Below are 19,428 nucleotides of genomic sequence, written 5' to 3'. Positions count from 1 at the left end.
TTTTCTAGTTTCCTTCTCACTCAGCTTGAGTAACACTTACTCAACTTAGTCCCTTATCTGTTTTACTGTGTTGTTCAGTCTGCATTAGCTGACAGTTGAAAAACAACTATTGCTAGACTAATTAAATGGCCATCTGGTTATAACTTTTGTTAGTATAATTACTAGAATATATACATGGGTCTTAAAGATACAACCAATCTGGGCCCTTATATCTATTTTGCATCTATTTTAAGCGTACTCAGTTTAGTGGCATGTTTCCACTCAGTTTTAGTAAGGTATTCAGTTTTCTTTGGAGGAATTCATCCGTACTTTGTCTCAAAGAAAGAATAGTGTCACAATAAAACTTAATGGCAGTTAAATTGTTTATTTAAATACACAGTTGGTTTTAGAGAAGTTATCTAAAATATTAATTTCACTGAAATGAGTATCAGCTTACCCTATTCAAGTAGCATGTATAGAAAGTCAGGGGAGAATGTCTCCATTAGTTTACATTACAAACATTAGTATTTTCTAAGTTAAGTTCAAAATTTGAGCCTTATCTGTTTTATTTGTGCCCATCCTTGAATGAAAACCAAGTCTACAAAATATTTTACATAAGATACACTAACATTTACAGTTTTGTTTAGAAACCCTTATCACATAGCTATACAAAGTGAATTTTATCTTGACAGGATTTGCAAATAGGAAAGGTTGTTTAAAAAACAAAGCAAAAAAAACCTGACATTGAGGAGAATTAGAAAGCCACAGCCATTACTTCATGTAACTCTTGAAAGCAAGTGAAGTTTAAAATTCCTACTTAATTATTTCCAGTATTGAAGTGCTGAGATTAAACCAAGTTGTATGGGAGGGGGAAGCAGAAGAGAAGGAAGAGGTCATACAAATGTAAGTGAAGCCTTTAGCTCTTTCACATGGGACAGCACACTTAAACTAATGTGAATGTCTGTTAGCCAGGAGCAATAAAAAAAAATCTGAATGGTAACTTTTGTTGAAAGGGTACTTAAGAGGTTTCAGTTTAGTTCCCCTTTAAACACCATGCATGTGACCAATACAGTTTGAAACAATCTTGCCCCTGGAAGAGAAGGGATATAGATCAAGTTACTTGCTCCTCTGGGTAGCTGTTTCCAGTAAGGGAATACAGAAGTCTACTCTGGTCCACTCAGAAACATCTGGAGGGGAAGAAAAGAGCAACACACAAGAGTTTAGTAACTTTTTATAGGAACAGAAGTATTACAAAAGGATACGTTTTTACAGGAAAATGGGAAAGGAGCATTGAAATAGGGATAACATTCACTTTTTATGTAAGAAATATTGCATAGATTTTATTTGCATATTTGAAACTTAGAAAAATAACTAATATAGAGTCTTTAACTGGTCCAAGAGCATCTTGTTCTTTAGTCTGAATGAATGTCTTAGTTTAAAGAGAAAATACTGAAACCTATAAGTCTGATAACTAGAGCCTTTTACCTTCAAAATATCACAAGATGACTTATCTGCCAGAATAGGATTTCCACATCGTTTTTGATATTCTACAATTAGGGCTGCTGCATCATCCATGCTGTAAAGGACAAAACAAAATTTCTTTCACAGCTGACAAAACTAATTTCTCTCAACTCCCATAATACTCTACAAAGCAGAGAATTTAGACAATGTGCATTTAACTATAAAACAATGCATAAAAACAAAGTTTTGTGATTTCTCTTCTTAGATATGTTTACTTATTTTCCAGTTCCCTAAATGCCTGACAGGAGTTTTGACTATTTTCCTCTACCCCTTTTCAGTAGATAATCCTGGAAGGGAAAAAAGGCTTCCTAAAACCTAGTTATTTAGGTAAAGCCAAAACCAGCTGTACCCTATAGCAGGAGTTTAGACTTACAGTGGATTTCTATCCATTTGTAAGGCTACGTTTTAGTCACAGGTATTTTTAGTAAAAGTCATGGACAGATCACAGGCAGTAAACAAAAATTCACGGCCTGTGACCAGTCCATGACTTGTACTATATAGCCCTAAATAAAACTTGGGCCCGGGGGCTGTGGGGTGGTGGCCCGGGACCCCTGCTGGTGCTGGGGGTGAGGGAGGGGATGGTTGGTGGGGCTAGCAAGCTCCCTACCTTGCTCTGTGCAGCTCCCTGGAAGCGGCTGGCATGTCTCTGCAGCTCGGGGCGGGGGGGCACTACATGCCTGCTGCTTTCAGGGAGTCCCCCTGAGGTAAGCACCGCCCTGCACCACAACCCTCTGCCCAAGCCCTGAGCTCCCTCCCACACCTAAACTGCTGCTGCTGCTGCTGAGGTGGAGGGTCCACAGTGGCCTGAGACTGGCCCAGCAGCAGCCAGTGCGGCTGGCCCCGGGGCTGCCTGAGCTGCTTGGGTAGCCCTGGAGCCAGATGCACGGGCCGCTGCAGAAGTCATGGAATCCATGACACACAGCCTTACCCATTTGTGATCACAAACCATCACTGTGGCAAGTACAGTTGTTCATATGCAAGAGTAAATATTTGTTTACCGCTGCTAAATTCCATAAAAACCCCCTAGAGAGCCAGTCCCACGTGACCAGCCAGTTCAACAGGCTGTTTCACAGGTCCAGTTTGAAAACTGCTGCTCTGTGGAACTTTCAGTAAGCTTACTCTTTCCATCCCAATAGAACACATGTCTAAGTCTTATTGAGGCAAGGAACGAAATGCCAACTCCTGAAGTTTGGTACAAATAACTACCAAATAAGTGATCCATTACTTTCAGACAATGCTCTCAGCACTGTAAGTAGAGTGCCAGGGAGCATGGAGGATTTCTTAGTCACCTTAAAGAAAAACATTTAATTGTCAATGCTTGTAAAACTCTTGGATACTGTGTGCTGGTATAAGTCACTAGAGTCCTAGTAAACAAAAAAGCTACATTAAATACTGTAAGATTCTGACTTCCATAGGAGTTTTTTCTAATTTTATCTACAGTGCACCACCATACTACACCTTGTTAACCTACCAGCTCTTGGTGGCAAGGTAATCCACTAATTCTTTCACTCTGTGAGTGTTCATCACATGTAGCTTCAATAATAAGAAGTATTTTGTTTTCAAAAATCTTTCATACTGTTTCTTGTTTATGATGTTGTCCAGAATTAAACATCTAATCTGAAAGTGGCAGAAGAGTTATTTAAATATTTTAGATACAATTAATTTTCCTATACTGAGCTCTTATTTATTTGTCAAGGGTCTATCCTACTAGCTTTTTCCCACTTAAGTCTCACTTAAGATTGAAAATATAAGCTCTCTTTTTCCCACTTAAGTCTCAATCTTAAGATTGAAAATATAAGCTCTCTCATAAGAAAGGTAGGATGATCTGAGGAGTAAATATTCTTGTCTCTCAGATAGGGAAACATTAAGTTAAAAACTCACCTACAGTGAGTCAGACACAGCCAGAAAAACAGTATCGGGCTGTTATTAGCAGTTTTGTTTGGTTAGAGCCTTGCTGTGTCTAGTTAGTAGCATACTATTGATTTGACAGTTAGCTATTCTTCAAACAGTGCTGCTCTCTGTACATGGAGTGTGCTGCAGAACAGAATTGTGTAACCACAGTCAGCAAGTCAATTACAGAATAATTAACAGACTGCAAAAATTTATTTCCTTACAACTGCTACTGACTTATTTTGATAATGGATAAAGCGTACTAACAGTGTCCCTCTGTGCATCAAACTTGTTTTTCTTTGTCACCATCTTATTAATCAAGGATAACTTGCTGAACGGTGGCAAAAAGGGCTGGTACAATCCTTGGATGTGTAAATGAGGGAGAAATGAGTAGGGAGGTAATCTTTCTGTATGACATTGGTGTGACCGCTTCTGGAATAATGCATAAGGTTCTGGTGTCTACACCTTAAAAAACACACAAACAAACAATTGAACAGGGTGCAGTAGAACTGCAAAAATGATTCCAAGGCTGGAGAAAATGCCTTACAGTGAGAGTTAAAGAGCTTACTCTGGTTAGTTTATCATAAAGAAAAATTGAGGTGACTTGATTAGTGTATAATCCCTTCACGAGGTAAGAACACTGGGTACTAAAGGGCTCCTTTAATCTAGCAGAGAAGGCATAACAGAAACCAATGGCTAGAAGCAGAAGCCAGACAAATTCAACCTAGAAATAGGGCACAAGTTTAACAGAGTGACTAACCACTGGAACAAACTCCCAGTGGAAGTGGTGGGATTCTCCATCTCTTGCTGTCTTCAAAATCAAGACTGGATATCTTTCTAGAAAATAGGCTTTAGCCAGACACTTTATTGGGCTCAACATAGGAATAACTGGGTGAAAGTTAATAGCCTGAGATACACAGGTCAGACTAGATGGTCTAATGGCCCCTTCTCCTCTTAAAGTCTATGAATAAGGAGATTACATTAGTTTTTTACCTGTGATGCAAAGCTTGCTACCTCACCAGTGTTCATGTGTTCATCTACTTGCTGTAGGACAGTCTCTGGGTTACATGAAGATAGGAAACCCTTGGAAAAATTCGTTTGACGTTAAAGATATGCAGAATTTTTTAGTCTAAAAATTCTCTTTTGTTTTGATTAACTCCTGCAACATGTTCTACAGTAGAATTTATTATACACTTGCGGTTAACAGTCTGGATTTACCCCATTGTGGGAAACTGAGCCAAGGAATTTCTCTCTCCACAAAAGAATTGCATAAAGAAATACAAAAATATTGCATAAAGAAATACAAATACAATTAAATTTGTGAAACTAAAAATAGACAAGCATTTGTAAAATGTAGACAAACTAAACCTTGGATGGCTTGTAGATGTATTCACAAATTAATATTGTGCCATATGCATAGATAAATTAAAAATGCATCTATTAGTACTGCCAGTGCTATCTTCGTAGTTGTAGGAGCAGCATGCAGGACCCCATGAAGCTTTCACTCCATCCTCCTCCTTTACTCTATAGGAGCAAATGCTGAGAGAAGGGAATAGTGAAGATACAAATTGGAAGCTGGGACACAGCTTTAATGCAAAGAAAAGGTGTGGGTCACAATATGTGAGATGCTCACATCAAATGTTCATTCTAAAGAGAGGCAAAGGTGTCAAGTGTCTCATATTAAGGAAACTAAACTATTAGACGGATGACAAGTTTTAAAAATTATGGCAAACAAGTTTGTCTGAACTAAGGCTTCACAGCACTATAGCTTACATGGGACCAGTCCCATGATAATCACACTGCTTTTTTGCAAGCTCAGGTGCATAGAAACGTAAACCACCTGCTTACCTGAATCTGTTGCTCTCTCTTCTCAGTCTGGGGAATCAGCAGCAAGCATCCCAGAGCAAAAGCTGTAAGGTCCAACTGTGCATATTGCCTTGCAATTCCAAGTATATCTAGATCACCTAGAACAGGACACCTTCAGATGGGGAGGTGTCTTAATTAATATACTTATCCTTTACTTCAGATTTTTGAGAGAAAGCTTGTATTAATTCCAGGGTTGCATGCTTTGTACCTACTCTATTCACTAGTTGCTTAAAAAGGATATTTTTATATTCGCAGTTAACAAATATTAAGTGCAGTTGTTGTCTCACTCAGCTTACAGCCAGAGGAAGGGAGCACACAGTCCATGCTAATGTGCCCTGCTACCCCGCATTTCTCCAGTGAATTAACAGAAATAGGTTGTTAAATAGCATCTGCTGCTTCAGTCAGGTATTATTAGATCAATACATGCTGCAAATTCAGAAGTTAATGGGGGCAAATTAGGGAAGTTACCAAAACTGCATCATGTCTCTGTCAGGTAAGAATGCTTTTTTAACAATGTCTGCAAGAGGGGAAAAGCCAAATACGCATTCCCCTCCCCTTCCTTATGTCACTTTTTGCTTGTATCCCTCAAATACTAATCCACATAATTAAAAATGTAGTCACACCAATATTTATTGTATATCTTGACCCCCATACATTATAATATATTGCATTTTAAAAAACTGGTAAAAGAACATTAAGGTTGCAAAGTCAAACATAATTTGTGTGTAATGGAGTAAAAAAAAACCCCACAAAACCCAAAAAAATCTGTGCTATCATGTGAAGCTTTTCTGACCCCCAGCATGGGTCATCAGTAGAGGTCAGAACATTAGTTCCATGGCACAGACCGGTACTACAGGAGCTAGTGGGAGTAACTAGTAAAAGCAGTAGGCTGATATTCTCTATGTGGACCATTCACTAAATGGGGATGAAACATTTTGCCACTGGATTTCACAGCTATTTGCTGACACCAGGGGAACATGGAGACTGAGGACTTCTGCATTCAATTCCCGATTCTACAGAGCAGTGGATTCTATGGTTATAGGCCCTTCCCTGTGCCATTTCTCACCCCTCTGCATTCTTGTGTGGCTGCTTCTTTTTCCTCCTCCTCCACAATGCCGTAGCACCAGAAAAGTGGCAGAGCACAGGAGAGTCTTCCTGCTTTCAGGTCAGGTGCTCGGCAGCTGGGAGGAGCAATTGGGGAAAAAGATCCTGCTGAGCCCTAGCACCTCTGATCTGAAGCATGCTCAATGCAGACAGAATCTTTAGAGAATTTAACTGCCAAACAAATCTGAGTATGTGCGAACTAGGATTTTTTCCAGGGGATTAAAACTTGGGCAAATCTGGACATATGTTCACAGAGAGGGCAAAAGGCACATACCCGATGCTAGGAGGACTGCTTTCCTGCTAAATTTGAAAGCCCATGAAAGCCAAAGCATGGAAGCACTAGAGCGTCTTAAAAATGTTTTGAACATGGGCAAAACAATGCATTTTCCCCTAATCGTACTCTCAGAAATAGCTGAACCATTTTGGCTGAGACTTTAAGGCACATACCCAGCATGGGAAATTTCAGCCTGAATGGTTAAAGTTTGGCAGAGTTAAAGCAAATGAAAACAGGATCTGACAATGGGAAGTGTCGGGCATTCTTAAGTATAAATTAAGCATTAATATCAGCTCTGCCTAGAATATTGTTCTAATATATAGTATAACTACATATACCAGTGATCTAAGTTAGAACCATGGCTTGAATCTCCTCTCTTTTGTGCTGCCCATGTATTTAGACAAGTACTGCTATTGCAGAGCTTCGCAGACCCTTAGGGGCCCACCGGTACAATCAAGGAAGTCCGTGAACTGATTGGTCCCTACCCCAGGCAACTGTGTGGTGGTATGGGGGTCATGCCTCCAGCACTCCCCCCAAATACCTCTATATATCACCTAGCAATGTTGTAATTTATCATTAGTATCAGGTAAGCGGTCAGTATTTTAATTTGCTTGTGTTTTTTTGTTGATCTGTTCAAATAATTTCTCTAAAGTAATATTTGTGATAACTATTAAAGTAATGTGAAAGAAACAAATTAAGGAGGGAGGAGTTGGGGGTCTGTGGATTTATCTATTTAAGTTTAGGGGTCCCGGGGTAAAATAAAGTTGAGAACCACTGTGCTATTGTATCTTCTGCCAAGTTAGTAGTTACAAATGCAAGACAGAATTACTACTGAGCATAAGCAAGCACACTTCTATAAGTAAACATACTGCTTTTAAACAGAGCTAGGTACTATTTTGTTGAAGTTGCCACAAGAATTTCTACAATTAGCTGTGGCAAAGTTGTAGGACTTCATTAGAATGTAGACTGATACAAATGAGGGAGAACGAACCATTTATGCAGATACAATTCGATCCTGGATAGATTAACTTTGTGTATATCTATCTCTGTGTTTGATTATGAGTGCTAATACTTTAAAATGTCATGTTTATTCGCTATAAGAATATAAATCAACATGATTTTTTTAGTGCTATAAACTAACGGTCTGGGAAGTGTCTCACGCACTTCATGCTCTGTAAACATTTTTTATGATTAATTGCACTTTTAGAGTGAGATTGTGTGATGTGCCTCTAAAGGCAGCACAGAACTCACAGCCCAGTGGAAGGGACAGGGTGGCTAAGTGGCTTTAAGTGACTGTTGGATTGTCCAGATACTGGGCTTCTCCAGGGGCTGGAGCAGGCCCTGGTGTAATTCAGATGCCGTGAGTGGCTGTCTAACTTTTAGCACCTGTCCCTGGCTGCCTACGGACAGCACTGCTGCCAAGAATCTACAGCACTATGTACTGGGCCCTGCCCTGCAAAAACCTGCGGAAAAGGGGGCTGTCTATCTTAGTTCCTGCACCACAGGGGTTTCCCCCAGTCAGATCCAGGGCTTTTAGAGTTTCTTTACACTGATTTAGCCTTTTACCAGGTGCAAAGGGTTGGAGGAGGGGTAAGAATCTCTCACACAGTATTTCCCACCTCCAATCTTCCAACCAAATGCAGGATGTAACATTTACTTACTTCAGTAGAACCACAAAACATTCACAGCATGCCTCTAACTGCTTAGGACTTGGTGGACAAGAAGCTGAGAAAAAAAAGAAAGGAGATATTGACAAACTAAAACACAGTACTGCCAAAGTATTACACAAGCATGAAAGAGCTAAGGATAAACCTACCTGCAAGAAATGGTGCCAGAATTACACTTCTCCAAGCTCGGCTAAAGTTAGGAATCTATTGAAAGTAAATAGATTTTTAAAACACCCATAACATTCACAAGCCAGCACAATATGGAATTTTGGAAATTGTCAAATTCATTTTTTTAAAACAACAACTCAACTTTGGACTAAGGTAATATCCAGTACTATATTCTAAATTATAGAATTTAAGCTGTAAGATTTTGAACACTGGGTTCTTGGATGTCTACCTTCTGAGGCTAGTGTCTAATCCCTATATTTTTCTTTTTAAACTCCATGGCTCCCAGAGGCAATGGCATCAGACACTAAATAAATCTCTAAGTATCAGACCTCCTAGTTAGTCTTTACCATACTCCTGACTTTGCAGGATTGACCTAGACAAAATAACGTTACCACCAATTTACAAATCCCTCAAAATAAGGGTCTGATGAAGGAAGAAATGATACAACCTTACAGTACAGTAGAAAATAACGATTACATTTAACAGCAATAAAATCTGGTACCATTTATTATGGAGTACTTATGTCTAGCACTTTCCATCAACAGATGACAAAACTGTTTGCAAAAAGGAAAGTAAGTATCCTTATACTATTTTAGATGAGGAACTGGGGCACAGAGCAGATTCATAAGAGATTTACATACCTGCCATAATGAAGGAACCCCAGTAATTGCTATCAAAACTTTCCTGAGATAATGAATCTGAAAAACAATTATTCCAGTACAAAATGTCTTAGTATTTTGTAGATTTACACAAGAACCTACAGGATAAAATCATATTTATGCTCTTGACATTAAATTGTGAATTTGCAGTTCCTAAATTGGACAACCCAAGCAAACGTTAATATTTTGTATTACAAAATTAAGAATGTTATCATCAATGTATCCTGCATTTCAATAAGTTGAATGTAACATTTTATCAATTATATATCTGTGTCTGGTGGTGTATATACTGTACTGAAATTCTTTTCCTCATTATCATCATCATATATGATTTGGACTCCTACAACTAACTTTGAAAGGAGTCATTTTCCAAAATTCATAATGTAGATCTTGAACAGTTCTGCTCAAGTTTTCACACAATAAGTTAAAAAACAAATACAAAAACCCCTGAAGCTTTAAAAATTCTCACTGCCAACAGCACAAAAAAATAATCAGTCACAGATAAGACAGCAATAACCCATAGTGGGCTTATATCTAGACCAGTGGTGGGCAACCTTTTGGCCTGAGGGCCACATCTGGGTGGGGAAATTGCTTGCAGAGCCACGAATGTAGGGCAGGGGGTTGGGGTGCGGGAGGGAGTACGGAGAATGGGAGGGGATGTGATGTGCAGGAAGGGCCTCAGGGCAAGGGGTTGGGGCAGAGGAGCAGTGGGGGAGGTGTACAAGGGGGCTCAGGGAAGGGAGCTGGGGCACAGGGGGGGTGCACAGTGTGGGAGGGGGCTCTGGGCAGTGGTGCAGGAGGGGTGCGGTATGCAGGAGACGACTCAGGGAAGGGGGCTGAGGTGCAGGCAGCAGGCTCAGGGCAGGGAGTTGGGGTGCGGGAGGGGTTCAGGCTCCATATCCGGCTGGCGGGATTGCCACCCCCGTGGCGCTGCGGTTCCCTGTTCCTGGCCAATGGGAGCTTCGGGGGAGGTACCCACAGGCAAGAGCAGTGTGCAGAGCTCTCTGTGCCCCCTCCCCCACGGACCGCAGGGATGTGGTGCCGGCTGCTTCCTGGAGTGGCGTGAGGCCCGCAGTGCCACGGGGGTGGCCATTGTGCAGGCTGGATCCAAAGCTCTGAGCGGCTGAATCTGGCCCGCAGGCCGTACTTTGCTCATCTCTGATCTAGAGAGATGGTTTGGCATGCTGAGATGTAAATCTACAGATGCTACATGCTAGCTAGCTGTGTTGCCCGGGCCTCTGTGCACTAAAAAGTTCCTTAGTGCACTTTGATGTATTCCACTTTGAAATAAGCACACATCAAAGAGCACTAGGGAACTGTTAGAGCACAGTAGCAGGGTCCGCATGGAAAGTTAGTGTGCAGCATGTTAGTGTCATGTAAATTTATACCCCAGCTTGCAGCACGCCAACTGTTGCCTAAACAAGCCCAGTAAGTTTATATAACATGCATTTTAATTTCACTGTTTAGCAATCAGAAGCTGACGTTCCTAGTGTGTGTTTGTTTTGCATTTGCTTGCATACACAGTTGCCCCAATGCAGCATCTCTTTAATGTCCCTAAAGAACAGTATGTTTCAAATATTACCTAGAAGTTCCTTACCATATTGAAACCAAGTAGTTTCTGCAGTAAGCCACTCCAAAGTTGAGGATCATACACTTTATATTCTAAACTAAGTTCAGTCACCAGTCTGGCAGCCTAAAGCAAAACAAGACAAATTGAATTATTTCATTAAACTACATTACCTAGAAAACTACAGAGGATTCTAAGATAGAGTTATTTTAGTTTTCTAGGTAGAGTTATAAACCCCAGGGGGTTTGCAGAACGTTACAGGGAGTTCGCCAGAAAAATTTCACTAATGGCGGCCAGAGGACCCCGGGCACTGGAGGCAGCAGGTAGGACCCGGTTGTAGGGCAGACAGCCCAAGCCCCAGGAAGAGCGGGGCCAGGCAGTTGGGGCTGGCAACCTGAGCCCTGCCCCCTGCCGGGGGAGCCGGCAGCCCGAACCCCAGCGCGCCGCATGGGGCTGGGAGCCTGAGCCCCAGGAAGAGCGGGGCAGGACAGTTGGGGCCGGCAGCCCGAGCTCTGGCGGTCAGCGGGACCTGCAGCCCGAGCTCAGTGGAGCTCAGCTGCCCGGGGTGGTCAACGGAGTCCAGCAGCAGGAGCCCCACGGAGTGTGAAGCTGGCAGCCCAGACTCTGGCGCGGGGCCAGTAGCCTGAGCCCTGCGGTGGGCAGGGTGGCAGCTGAGACCCCAGCCGCGCACGTGGCAGCTCGGACCCCGGTCCTTGTCAGACAGGGGAAGCTGGCATCCAGGGCAGAGTGAACAGGGACCACACTGTACGTGGGGGTGGTCCAAGCTAATTTGTCCCTCGCAGGGCACCCTTGTAGGGACAGACCTCGTGGCGGAAGAAAAGCTGTTTGCGAGCCAAACCAGCCAGAAGCACACTGTAGCCAGTGTAGCAGTGTTAAGGTGCCTCAGTAATTGTTATCGTCTCTGGAGTGCTGTTTTGCTTCAGTGAGACTTGAGTGAATCGTCTCATTTTCTAGTTTGTTGGTTGTTAGCAGTCTCTCTGTGATATTTTTATTAGAACTTTTGTACACAAGTTCAATGGATAAGTGGCTGAAAATGGAAAGTGTAAAGATGCAAGAATCATCTAGTGTTTCCTCAAGTCCACACTGTGGAAAAATCTAAGTCTAATGATCATGATGGTCCTGGAAAGTCACTTACAAAGAAAAGAAAATATGATGATGATTATATAAAATATGGCTTTACATGCATTGGTAATCAAGAATGTCCAAAACCACTGTGTGATTTGTGGTGATGTTCTAGCAAACAGCAGCCTCAAACCTTCTCTACTTCGGCGCCATTTAGAAACTAGGCATCCTGCACAACTTGACAAGCCTGTTGATTTTTTCAAGCGACAATTAGCTGAGAGGAAAAGTGAAATTACCAGTTTTATATCCAAAGAAAGTACTGGTAATGAAAATGCACTTGAAGTGTCACACTGCGTGAGCTACCAAATAGCAAAAGCATCAGAAGCCCATACCATAGCAGAGAGCTTGATTGGTCCATATATAAAAAACGTAGTTCATTGCATACTCGGAGAAAAGGCTGCAAAAAGGATTGACATGGTACCTTTGTCCAATAATACGTTATCACGAAGAATTAATGACATGTCAAATAATGTAGAGACCACAATTGTACATAGAGTGAACGATAGTCTATATTATGCTACACAGTTGGATGAATCAACTGATGTAGATAATCTAGCTATTTTGCTACTGTTTGTACATTATGTGAATGATGATATCGTTGAAGAAGACTTGTTTTGCCGACCACTGGAAGAACGTACAACTGGAGAAGATATCTTCAATCTGACTAATGCATATTTTCAAGAAAAGGAAATAGATTGGTCTCGTTGCCTGGACATTTGCACTGATGGGGTCACATCAATGGCGGGGAAGTATACTGGATTTGTAGCGCGAACAAAAAAGGTTGCATCAAAAGTCTCTTGGACTCATTGTAGCATCTATAGACAAGCCCTTGCAACAAAACACGTGCCTGAGGGACTGAAGGAAGTGCTGGACAATGCAGTGAAAATGGTGAATTTCATAAAATCGCGGCCAACAAATCCAGAATATTTCACATACTTTGTGAAGAAATGGGTAGTATACACAATTGTCTGTTGACCCATACTGAAGTTAGATGACTCTCATGGTGCAAAATCCTTGTGCGCTTGTTTGAGCTTAGAACGGAAATCCTAGTTTTTTTTTTCAACAGCCACCCTTTCTAGCTTGCCAGCTGTATGGAAAATAATGTCTGGCTACAGAGCTTAGCTTATTTAGCAGATATTTTCTCAAGAATTAATGACCAAATTTATCTCTTCAAGACCTCAATATAACTGTTTTCAATGTGCAAAGGCGAGTTGAATCCATGATAAAGAAGTTGCAGTTCTGGGAAAGTTGTTTGGAAAACAATCAAACTGAGCATTTTAGTAATCTTCATGAATTCCTGGCAGAACATAAACTTCAGTTGGATCAGTGCACTAAAACCAATATAATTGCACACCTAAAAGGACTTTCAGGGAATACTTTCCAGCTGTGTCAGGCAATAATGACTGGATTCGCACCCCTTTTGATGATACCACTTTCTCAACACAGATATTGAACACTGAGGAAAAAGAGAAATTGAGTGAGATCTCCTGTGATTACGAACTGAAAGAGGAGTTTCAGAAATCTGTCATTGATCAACTTTTGGCTGCGTTTAAGAAACGAGTACCCCCTTCTGGCAGAAAAATCTGCTGCAGTTTTGTTACCATTTTCAACAACATACTTATGCGAGAAAGCGGTTTCCTTGTATGCACATCTGAAAACCAAATACAGAAACAGACTTGATGCCGAACCAGACCTGAGACTTTATCTTTCGCCAGTGGTTCTGGACTTCCAAGAGCTATGCAAAGCAAAGCAAGCGCATCCAGCTCACTGAGGAAATTTAAACTTAAATCCCTGGAAATATTCATTTTTAGAAAAAAGAAAAGGAGTACTTGTGGCACCTTAGAGACTAACCAATTTATTTGAGATAAGCTTTCGTGAGCTACAGCTCACTTCATCGGATGCATAAAGTGGAAAATACGTTTGAAGTGATAAACACCCATTTTTTCATGGTCTGTGTGTATAAAACATCCTCACTGCATTTTCCACTTTATGCATCTGATGAAGTGAGCTGTAGCTCATGAAAGCTTATGCTCAAATAAATTGGTGCCACAAGTACTCCTTTTCTTTTTGCGAATACAGACTAACATGGCTGCTACTCTGAAACCATTAATTTTTAGGAGTGGGTTCACAAGATTTCACAATTTAGTGAAAGGGGTTCGCGGGCTGTTAAAGTTTGGGAACCACTGTTTTAGAGAGGTTAGTGGTCTTATACAGACTTTTCTCCTGAAAGGCCAGATATATCCCCAAAGTTGGTTTAGACACACAAGCAGGATGTTAGCATGTTTAAAAATCCCCACATTTTATTTGATGTGTTAGTGTTTCTTCCGTTACCCCGTTTGTTCTCTTATTTCCATATTTTGAACTATGCCCCTCTGCTGAAGATCTGACCATTTCCATCTTATGGGTATAAAAACAGAAGTATTGTCATTGAAACTTTCCTCAGTAGGATAGTGTCCTTTCTGCACAAGTAATAATTTCTCCATAGAAACTTGCCTCTCTGTCTTATCCTCAGATATTTATTAACTCAACTTTTTAAAGTTATAAATGCAGTACTGGATATTTTAATGCAGCAAATCACTGGATGTAAAACAAACAATTCAAAATGACGTGTGTCACAGGGTATAGCTAAGCTCCACTGCCAATTTAGCATAGTCAGATAACTAACAGTTGCTCAAAAGGTATGCACCTGTCATCCTTTGATATTTGTACCATTAAAATAGAAGAGGTTTTTATACTGTGAAATTATGTATATTTTTCAAGGCCTTTTAAAAAAATATCAACAAGCAACTAAAACCTAAAAATATACAAAACATACAGCATGTAGGCATGCGCACACACACAAAATGTATAATATAATTATTCACACATATACACCATCAAATTTACTGTCTCTTCTTAATCATACCGTGGGTTCGTGGCTATGGTTTTTCCACAGTCCCTTAATCATTCCTTCTTTAGGACTCCTGTGAAAGGATTCATAGGTGTATGGAATGTTCAATGTTTCAAACTCTGCCAGATAAATGAAGCATTGTAGAAAATATCTGCAAAAACAGAAGAGTTGTGATACTTATAGTGACAGCTGTTTTATAATCCATGTAGTTCTTACCAGTTAGATTCAAGTTTAGAATAAAACTAATTTAATTCACTAATGATTAAAAAAATAAGAGACAGTACCAATATCAACTATAGTCTTATGAAAGCAAGTTTATTGAACACAACATTTTTCTCTGAATTAACCAAATACTGCACAATGAGAAGGTGTGACGCTATGTACCTCGGGGGAACACCCTACACCCCCAGGTTCGTCTTTATAAAATGATTGTGTGGTATCCAGTGCAAAGTCTGTCATGTTAGGTGTCTTCGGAAACCTCATGATGACCTGAGCATGGTTGTTACAGTGATATTATAGTAATTGTTACAGTAATGTTATAGGTTATAATTTCATGTATATAGTTATGAGGCTGAAAATGTATCCTCATGGTTTTAAAGCAAGCCCAGGCAAAAACTCTCCAAGAGCAGAGAGGCAGTTCACACCTCGTCAGGGTAGGTATGGGACAAGCCCAGCCCAGCCTCACAGGAACAAAGGACGCTGGCCTAGGCAGCAACAAAGGAATCTGTTAGACTCTTGAGGGAGACACCCCGCTTCCTTTGGTCAGTTTGGAACTGTGATGAGGTAATGCTTACCTGACTCTGAACGGGGGGGGGGGGGGGGAAGCCAAGACGGAAGGACATGATAAAAGAGAGAGACTTTGCCATACTCTCTCTCTCTCTTCCATCTACGTCTCCAGACACCATACCAAGCAACTGAAGTGCTGATCAAAGGGGAGAGCCTGGCTGAAGAGCAACCAGCCAGCCTGTGGTGAGAAGCATCTAAGTGCGTAAGGACACTGAAAGTGTTAAGATCAGCTTAGAATGCGTTTTGCTTTTATTTCATTTGACCAAATCTGACTTGTTATATTTTGACTTATAATCACTTAAAATCTGTCTTTATAGTGTGATACAGCATGGCCAGAGGGCATCAGGAGGGTGATAGAGGGGAGATATGTAAGCCCCATGATGATAAGAGCCTTATTCCCTGTAGAGGGAAGAGAGGTTGCTATAGATTAATTAGAGCACCTGAAGCCAGTCACCTGATAAAACCCCTCTGCTTCAATCAGACAGTTGGGAGGAGTTGAAGCAGAGTGATTTGGTGTTGGAGCAGAGAGCAGTCTGAAGGAGAACAATTAGGAGGGAAGCAGAGGAGAGTTTGGAGAAGTGCTGTCGCGGGCCAGAAGACCAAGACCCTAGGTAAAGGGAAACCCGGCTTGTGCAGAGTAGAGGGACTCCTCAGACACAAGGGGTTGGGAGAAACCTGGCCCAAGCAGAGAGAGAGGGTAGGAAGCCCCACAAGCTGAAGGGCCAGAGAAGGAAAGGGGAAGGAATCGCTAGTTCAAGTGGTTTGCCACTATCCCTAGGGCCCCTGGGCTGGGATCTGGAGTAGAGGGCAGGCCCGGGTCCCCCCTCTCCACCCCCCTTCTCTGGGATACTAGTGGGACAGTTAATACCCCAGATCAGGGGTTTGAAATGGCGCCCTGAACCTCCCCCACAAGAAGAGAAAGCGCGGGACCCATCATAGTAGTGCCAGCAATTTGCCACAATAGTTAATAAATTTGTTTGTTTATTCTACCTGAAGCAGTGCGTTTGGTTTGAAGCGGGTCAGAGGCTCCCTTTGGGATAACAAGCCTGGTGCATATCAATTTCTTTGTTAAATTGATGAACTCGTAAGTTTGCAGCGTCCAGTGGGCATAACTGGGCACTGCAAGATGGAGGTTCCTAGGGTTGTGTCAGAGATATTGGCTAGTGTCATTCAGTTGCACAATCCAAGAAGCAGCTTACATGCCAGAGGCTATGCATGAACAGCCTAGGAGTGGGGATTCTCACAGCAGAGCAGGGTAAGGCTGGCTCCCAGAGTCAAGAATTGGAGTGACCTAGCAGGTCACCGGTCCAGATAATACCAGAGGAACATGTCACAGAAGGATGGGTAGTTCAAAATATCACTAGTGACTAAAAACTTACTGTAACTCTTACATTAGAATCTGACTCTCACACAGAGATGAATAGAATTACACAGACACATGTAGTGCACAGCATTATGCATTTTAGACATAGTTTTCTATGGATAAAATGGGCCCTTGCCCCAGATTAATTATAAAAGAAATCCACAATCCAAATTCTCAAGAGGAGTTGGAGAGCATGGCTCTATAGGAGATAATACCTTAAAAGAATTACAATTATTCATAATTTTTCTGCAGAGGCAAATATCCTCCCAAGATGCCCAAATTTAGTGTCTATTGACTAAGGAGAAGGTGTGTACCCAAGACAAGACTCCTAAAGGGACTCTGAACATAAGGCCCATAGATGGTGAGAGGAAATACTTCAAATATCATGGAAATAACCATAATCTATACAAAGAAAGTAGTTAAAATCGGCTTCATGGCCGAGCATAGACATAGAAATTTCTCAGTCACTTTCAGAGTAAAAAATGGGCACTATTATTATGCAGTATTGTATATATAATACATGCAAGAAGACAAAGTGTGTACTTTTGAAATAAGTTAAAAAATGGAGGAGAAAAAGGAAGGCAAAATAATTAATAAAAAAATCAACAAAAGTACTTCCCCTCAAATAAAAAACAAAAACACTTCTGTCCTAAGAGGTTTATGGAAGCATATTTGGATTTAATTGGAATATTTTCTAATACAGAAGAAAATTCAGCTTACTTTACTTTCTCAATGGGTTTCTTAAACAGTGATTCAACCGTATCTGCATCTGCTAAGTAGATCAGACACTTAAGAGCTCTGCTTCTCTGGGCAAATGTCAACTGGTTCACACCAATAGGCTGAAAGAGAAAATATGGTTCTTGGTAAAGTACACCTATTTGCTGAATAGTAACAAAACAGGATTTTTTAAATAATTTACATATTCAGTCTAACATTCATGGGCTCTGTTTAGCACAAATGTTGTGCAGATTAACCTGGACAGGTTTCCTTTCAACCTATAAGAATTTGTTGTCCAGTTAAACTATTTGTTGAACTTCAAGGCACACTGCTGGGCCCATCTGATTTTCCAGGCTTTTAGAATGTAACAGTAAAGATGAAATAGTTATGGTCTGTTGTATTGGTTGTTTTTTTTAAATTTGCATGGACTGCTGGCTCTTGTAAAGTGGAGAAGGAACCACAGTTGTTTTAACTGTTGGGTTGGAGTTCCCCTCCTCCACTAAGCAAACATGAGCCAATAGCTTAGTGCACTATAAAGCTACCTATATTAAGTGCTCTTAAAGTTAGTCCTAATACCACCCAAAGGCAAGTTCAATCAGCAATAATTCAAAGTCCTGGAGTTCAAGGGTGAAATCCTGGCCACGAATGAAGTTAGTGGCAAAACTCCCATTGACTTCAATGAAATCAGGATTTCACACCAAAAGAGAGAAATTATTAAGTATAAAACTGAATAATTTATGTGCATATGCTAAAGCAAGTTACAAAGCCTCATAATTAACACCAATTCCTTTAAACAGATTTATTAAAGTATAATAAAGATGGGAAATCACTAAGTGTTTTTTTTAAAGTCGTCTCTAAACTTACAGATGTGGCAGATGTTGTAATTGCAAAAAGCATTCTTGAGCTGTAATCCATTGGGCGTGGTTGAAGTAGATATATAACTCTGAAAAAAAATCATTTCTTTTTCGTAAAAGTACAACATTGCATAGCCTTTGCATTATAATACAGCATATTCATTTTATTCCAGACAAATATATTTTACTACCAATATGAGATATGGATTAACACTGCCCTACAATGTACATGACGACAAAACTGTGGGCCCAGTCATGGAAACCCTTACTTCCATGCATAGTGCTTAATCTCACATGTAGTTTCATTATGAATGGGACTACCTGAGGGAATAAGTATCTGAAGATTCAAGCCTTATGTTCAGAGAAAATACAGATGGGATAATACAAGATGTGCAACATAGTTCTTTTCCATTTCCCTGGTGTTTAGAGAACAATGACTGCCCACTCTGATTTTGCACTATGTGGTAGTCTTTAAAACCCACTCAAAACTAATTTGTAAGAGGCAACAATTTAGCTTTTGTAACTTGTAATGAAGTAGCTATATGAAAGTGCCATCTGTTCAGCCCAATCTAACATAAAGCCTATTTCCGCACATTATCATCAATTAATCTACAGCATCCACCTGGATGTTTAGCAGGGCAGCAGGATCATGTTTAAAACCACAACAGCACTGTGGGCCCAATACTACATTCCTTCCCTACGCCAGCATCCCATTACAGCCAATGGGAGTTTTGCCTGAGTATTGTGTTTTATCTGCTGGGAAGCCAAAACTCATTAAAACTTAAGTTAACAAAAATTGACTATATATCAGAAGACAAACATACCTCCTGAGTTCTTCATCTTCCTGTACATCCCCAAAACTTTGAGTTTTCTATAAAGCAGAAGTGGATAAAAGTAGTTATGGAATTATTTGAACTTGCAGGTTTTGAAGGGGAAAAATCATTCAAGGGCTAGATTGAGCCTTTATTCAAATCCTGTGT

The 19,428-nt window shown here is 40.7% G+C and overlaps 1 protein-coding gene across 1 annotated transcript in view; it reads right to left on the bottom strand.

The window, feature by feature from the left end:
- Positions 1 to 359: 359 nt before the first annotated feature.
- Positions 360 to 19,428, bottom strand: part of KNTC1 (kinetochore associated 1) — a 79,582-nt gene continuing 60,513 nt past the window's right edge. Inside the window, exons 52-64 of the mRNA XM_077835278.1 lie at positions 19,273 to 19,319; positions 18,459 to 18,537; positions 17,598 to 17,716; positions 14,744 to 14,879; positions 10,726 to 10,821; positions 9,111 to 9,167; positions 8,451 to 8,505; positions 8,296 to 8,359; positions 5,239 to 5,368; positions 4,384 to 4,473; positions 2,972 to 3,117; positions 1,465 to 1,555; positions 360 to 1,166 (exon numbers count right to left, since the gene is read on the bottom strand). Of these exons, the coding sequence (XP_077691404.1) occupies positions 1,143 to 1,166; positions 1,465 to 1,555; positions 2,972 to 3,117; positions 4,384 to 4,473; positions 5,239 to 5,368; positions 8,296 to 8,359; positions 8,451 to 8,505; positions 9,111 to 9,167; positions 10,726 to 10,821; positions 14,744 to 14,879; positions 17,598 to 17,716; positions 18,459 to 18,537; positions 19,273 to 19,319 (1,134 nt within the window). The 3' untranslated portion in view covers positions 360 to 1,142. The remainder of the gene's footprint in view (positions 1,167 to 1,464; positions 1,556 to 2,971; positions 3,118 to 4,383; positions 4,474 to 5,238; positions 5,369 to 8,295; positions 8,360 to 8,450; positions 8,506 to 9,110; positions 9,168 to 10,725; positions 10,822 to 14,743; positions 14,880 to 17,597; positions 17,717 to 18,458; positions 18,538 to 19,272; positions 19,320 to 19,428) is intronic.

This window comes from Eretmochelys imbricata, chromosome 15 (genome assembly GCF_965152235.1).
Source record: "Eretmochelys imbricata isolate rEreImb1 chromosome 15, rEreImb1.hap1, whole genome shotgun sequence".
NCBI lineage: Eukaryota > Metazoa > Chordata > Testudines > Cheloniidae > Eretmochelys > Eretmochelys imbricata.
Note: the sequence above shows the minus strand (reverse complement) of the source record. Positions and strands in the feature narration are given on the sequence as shown.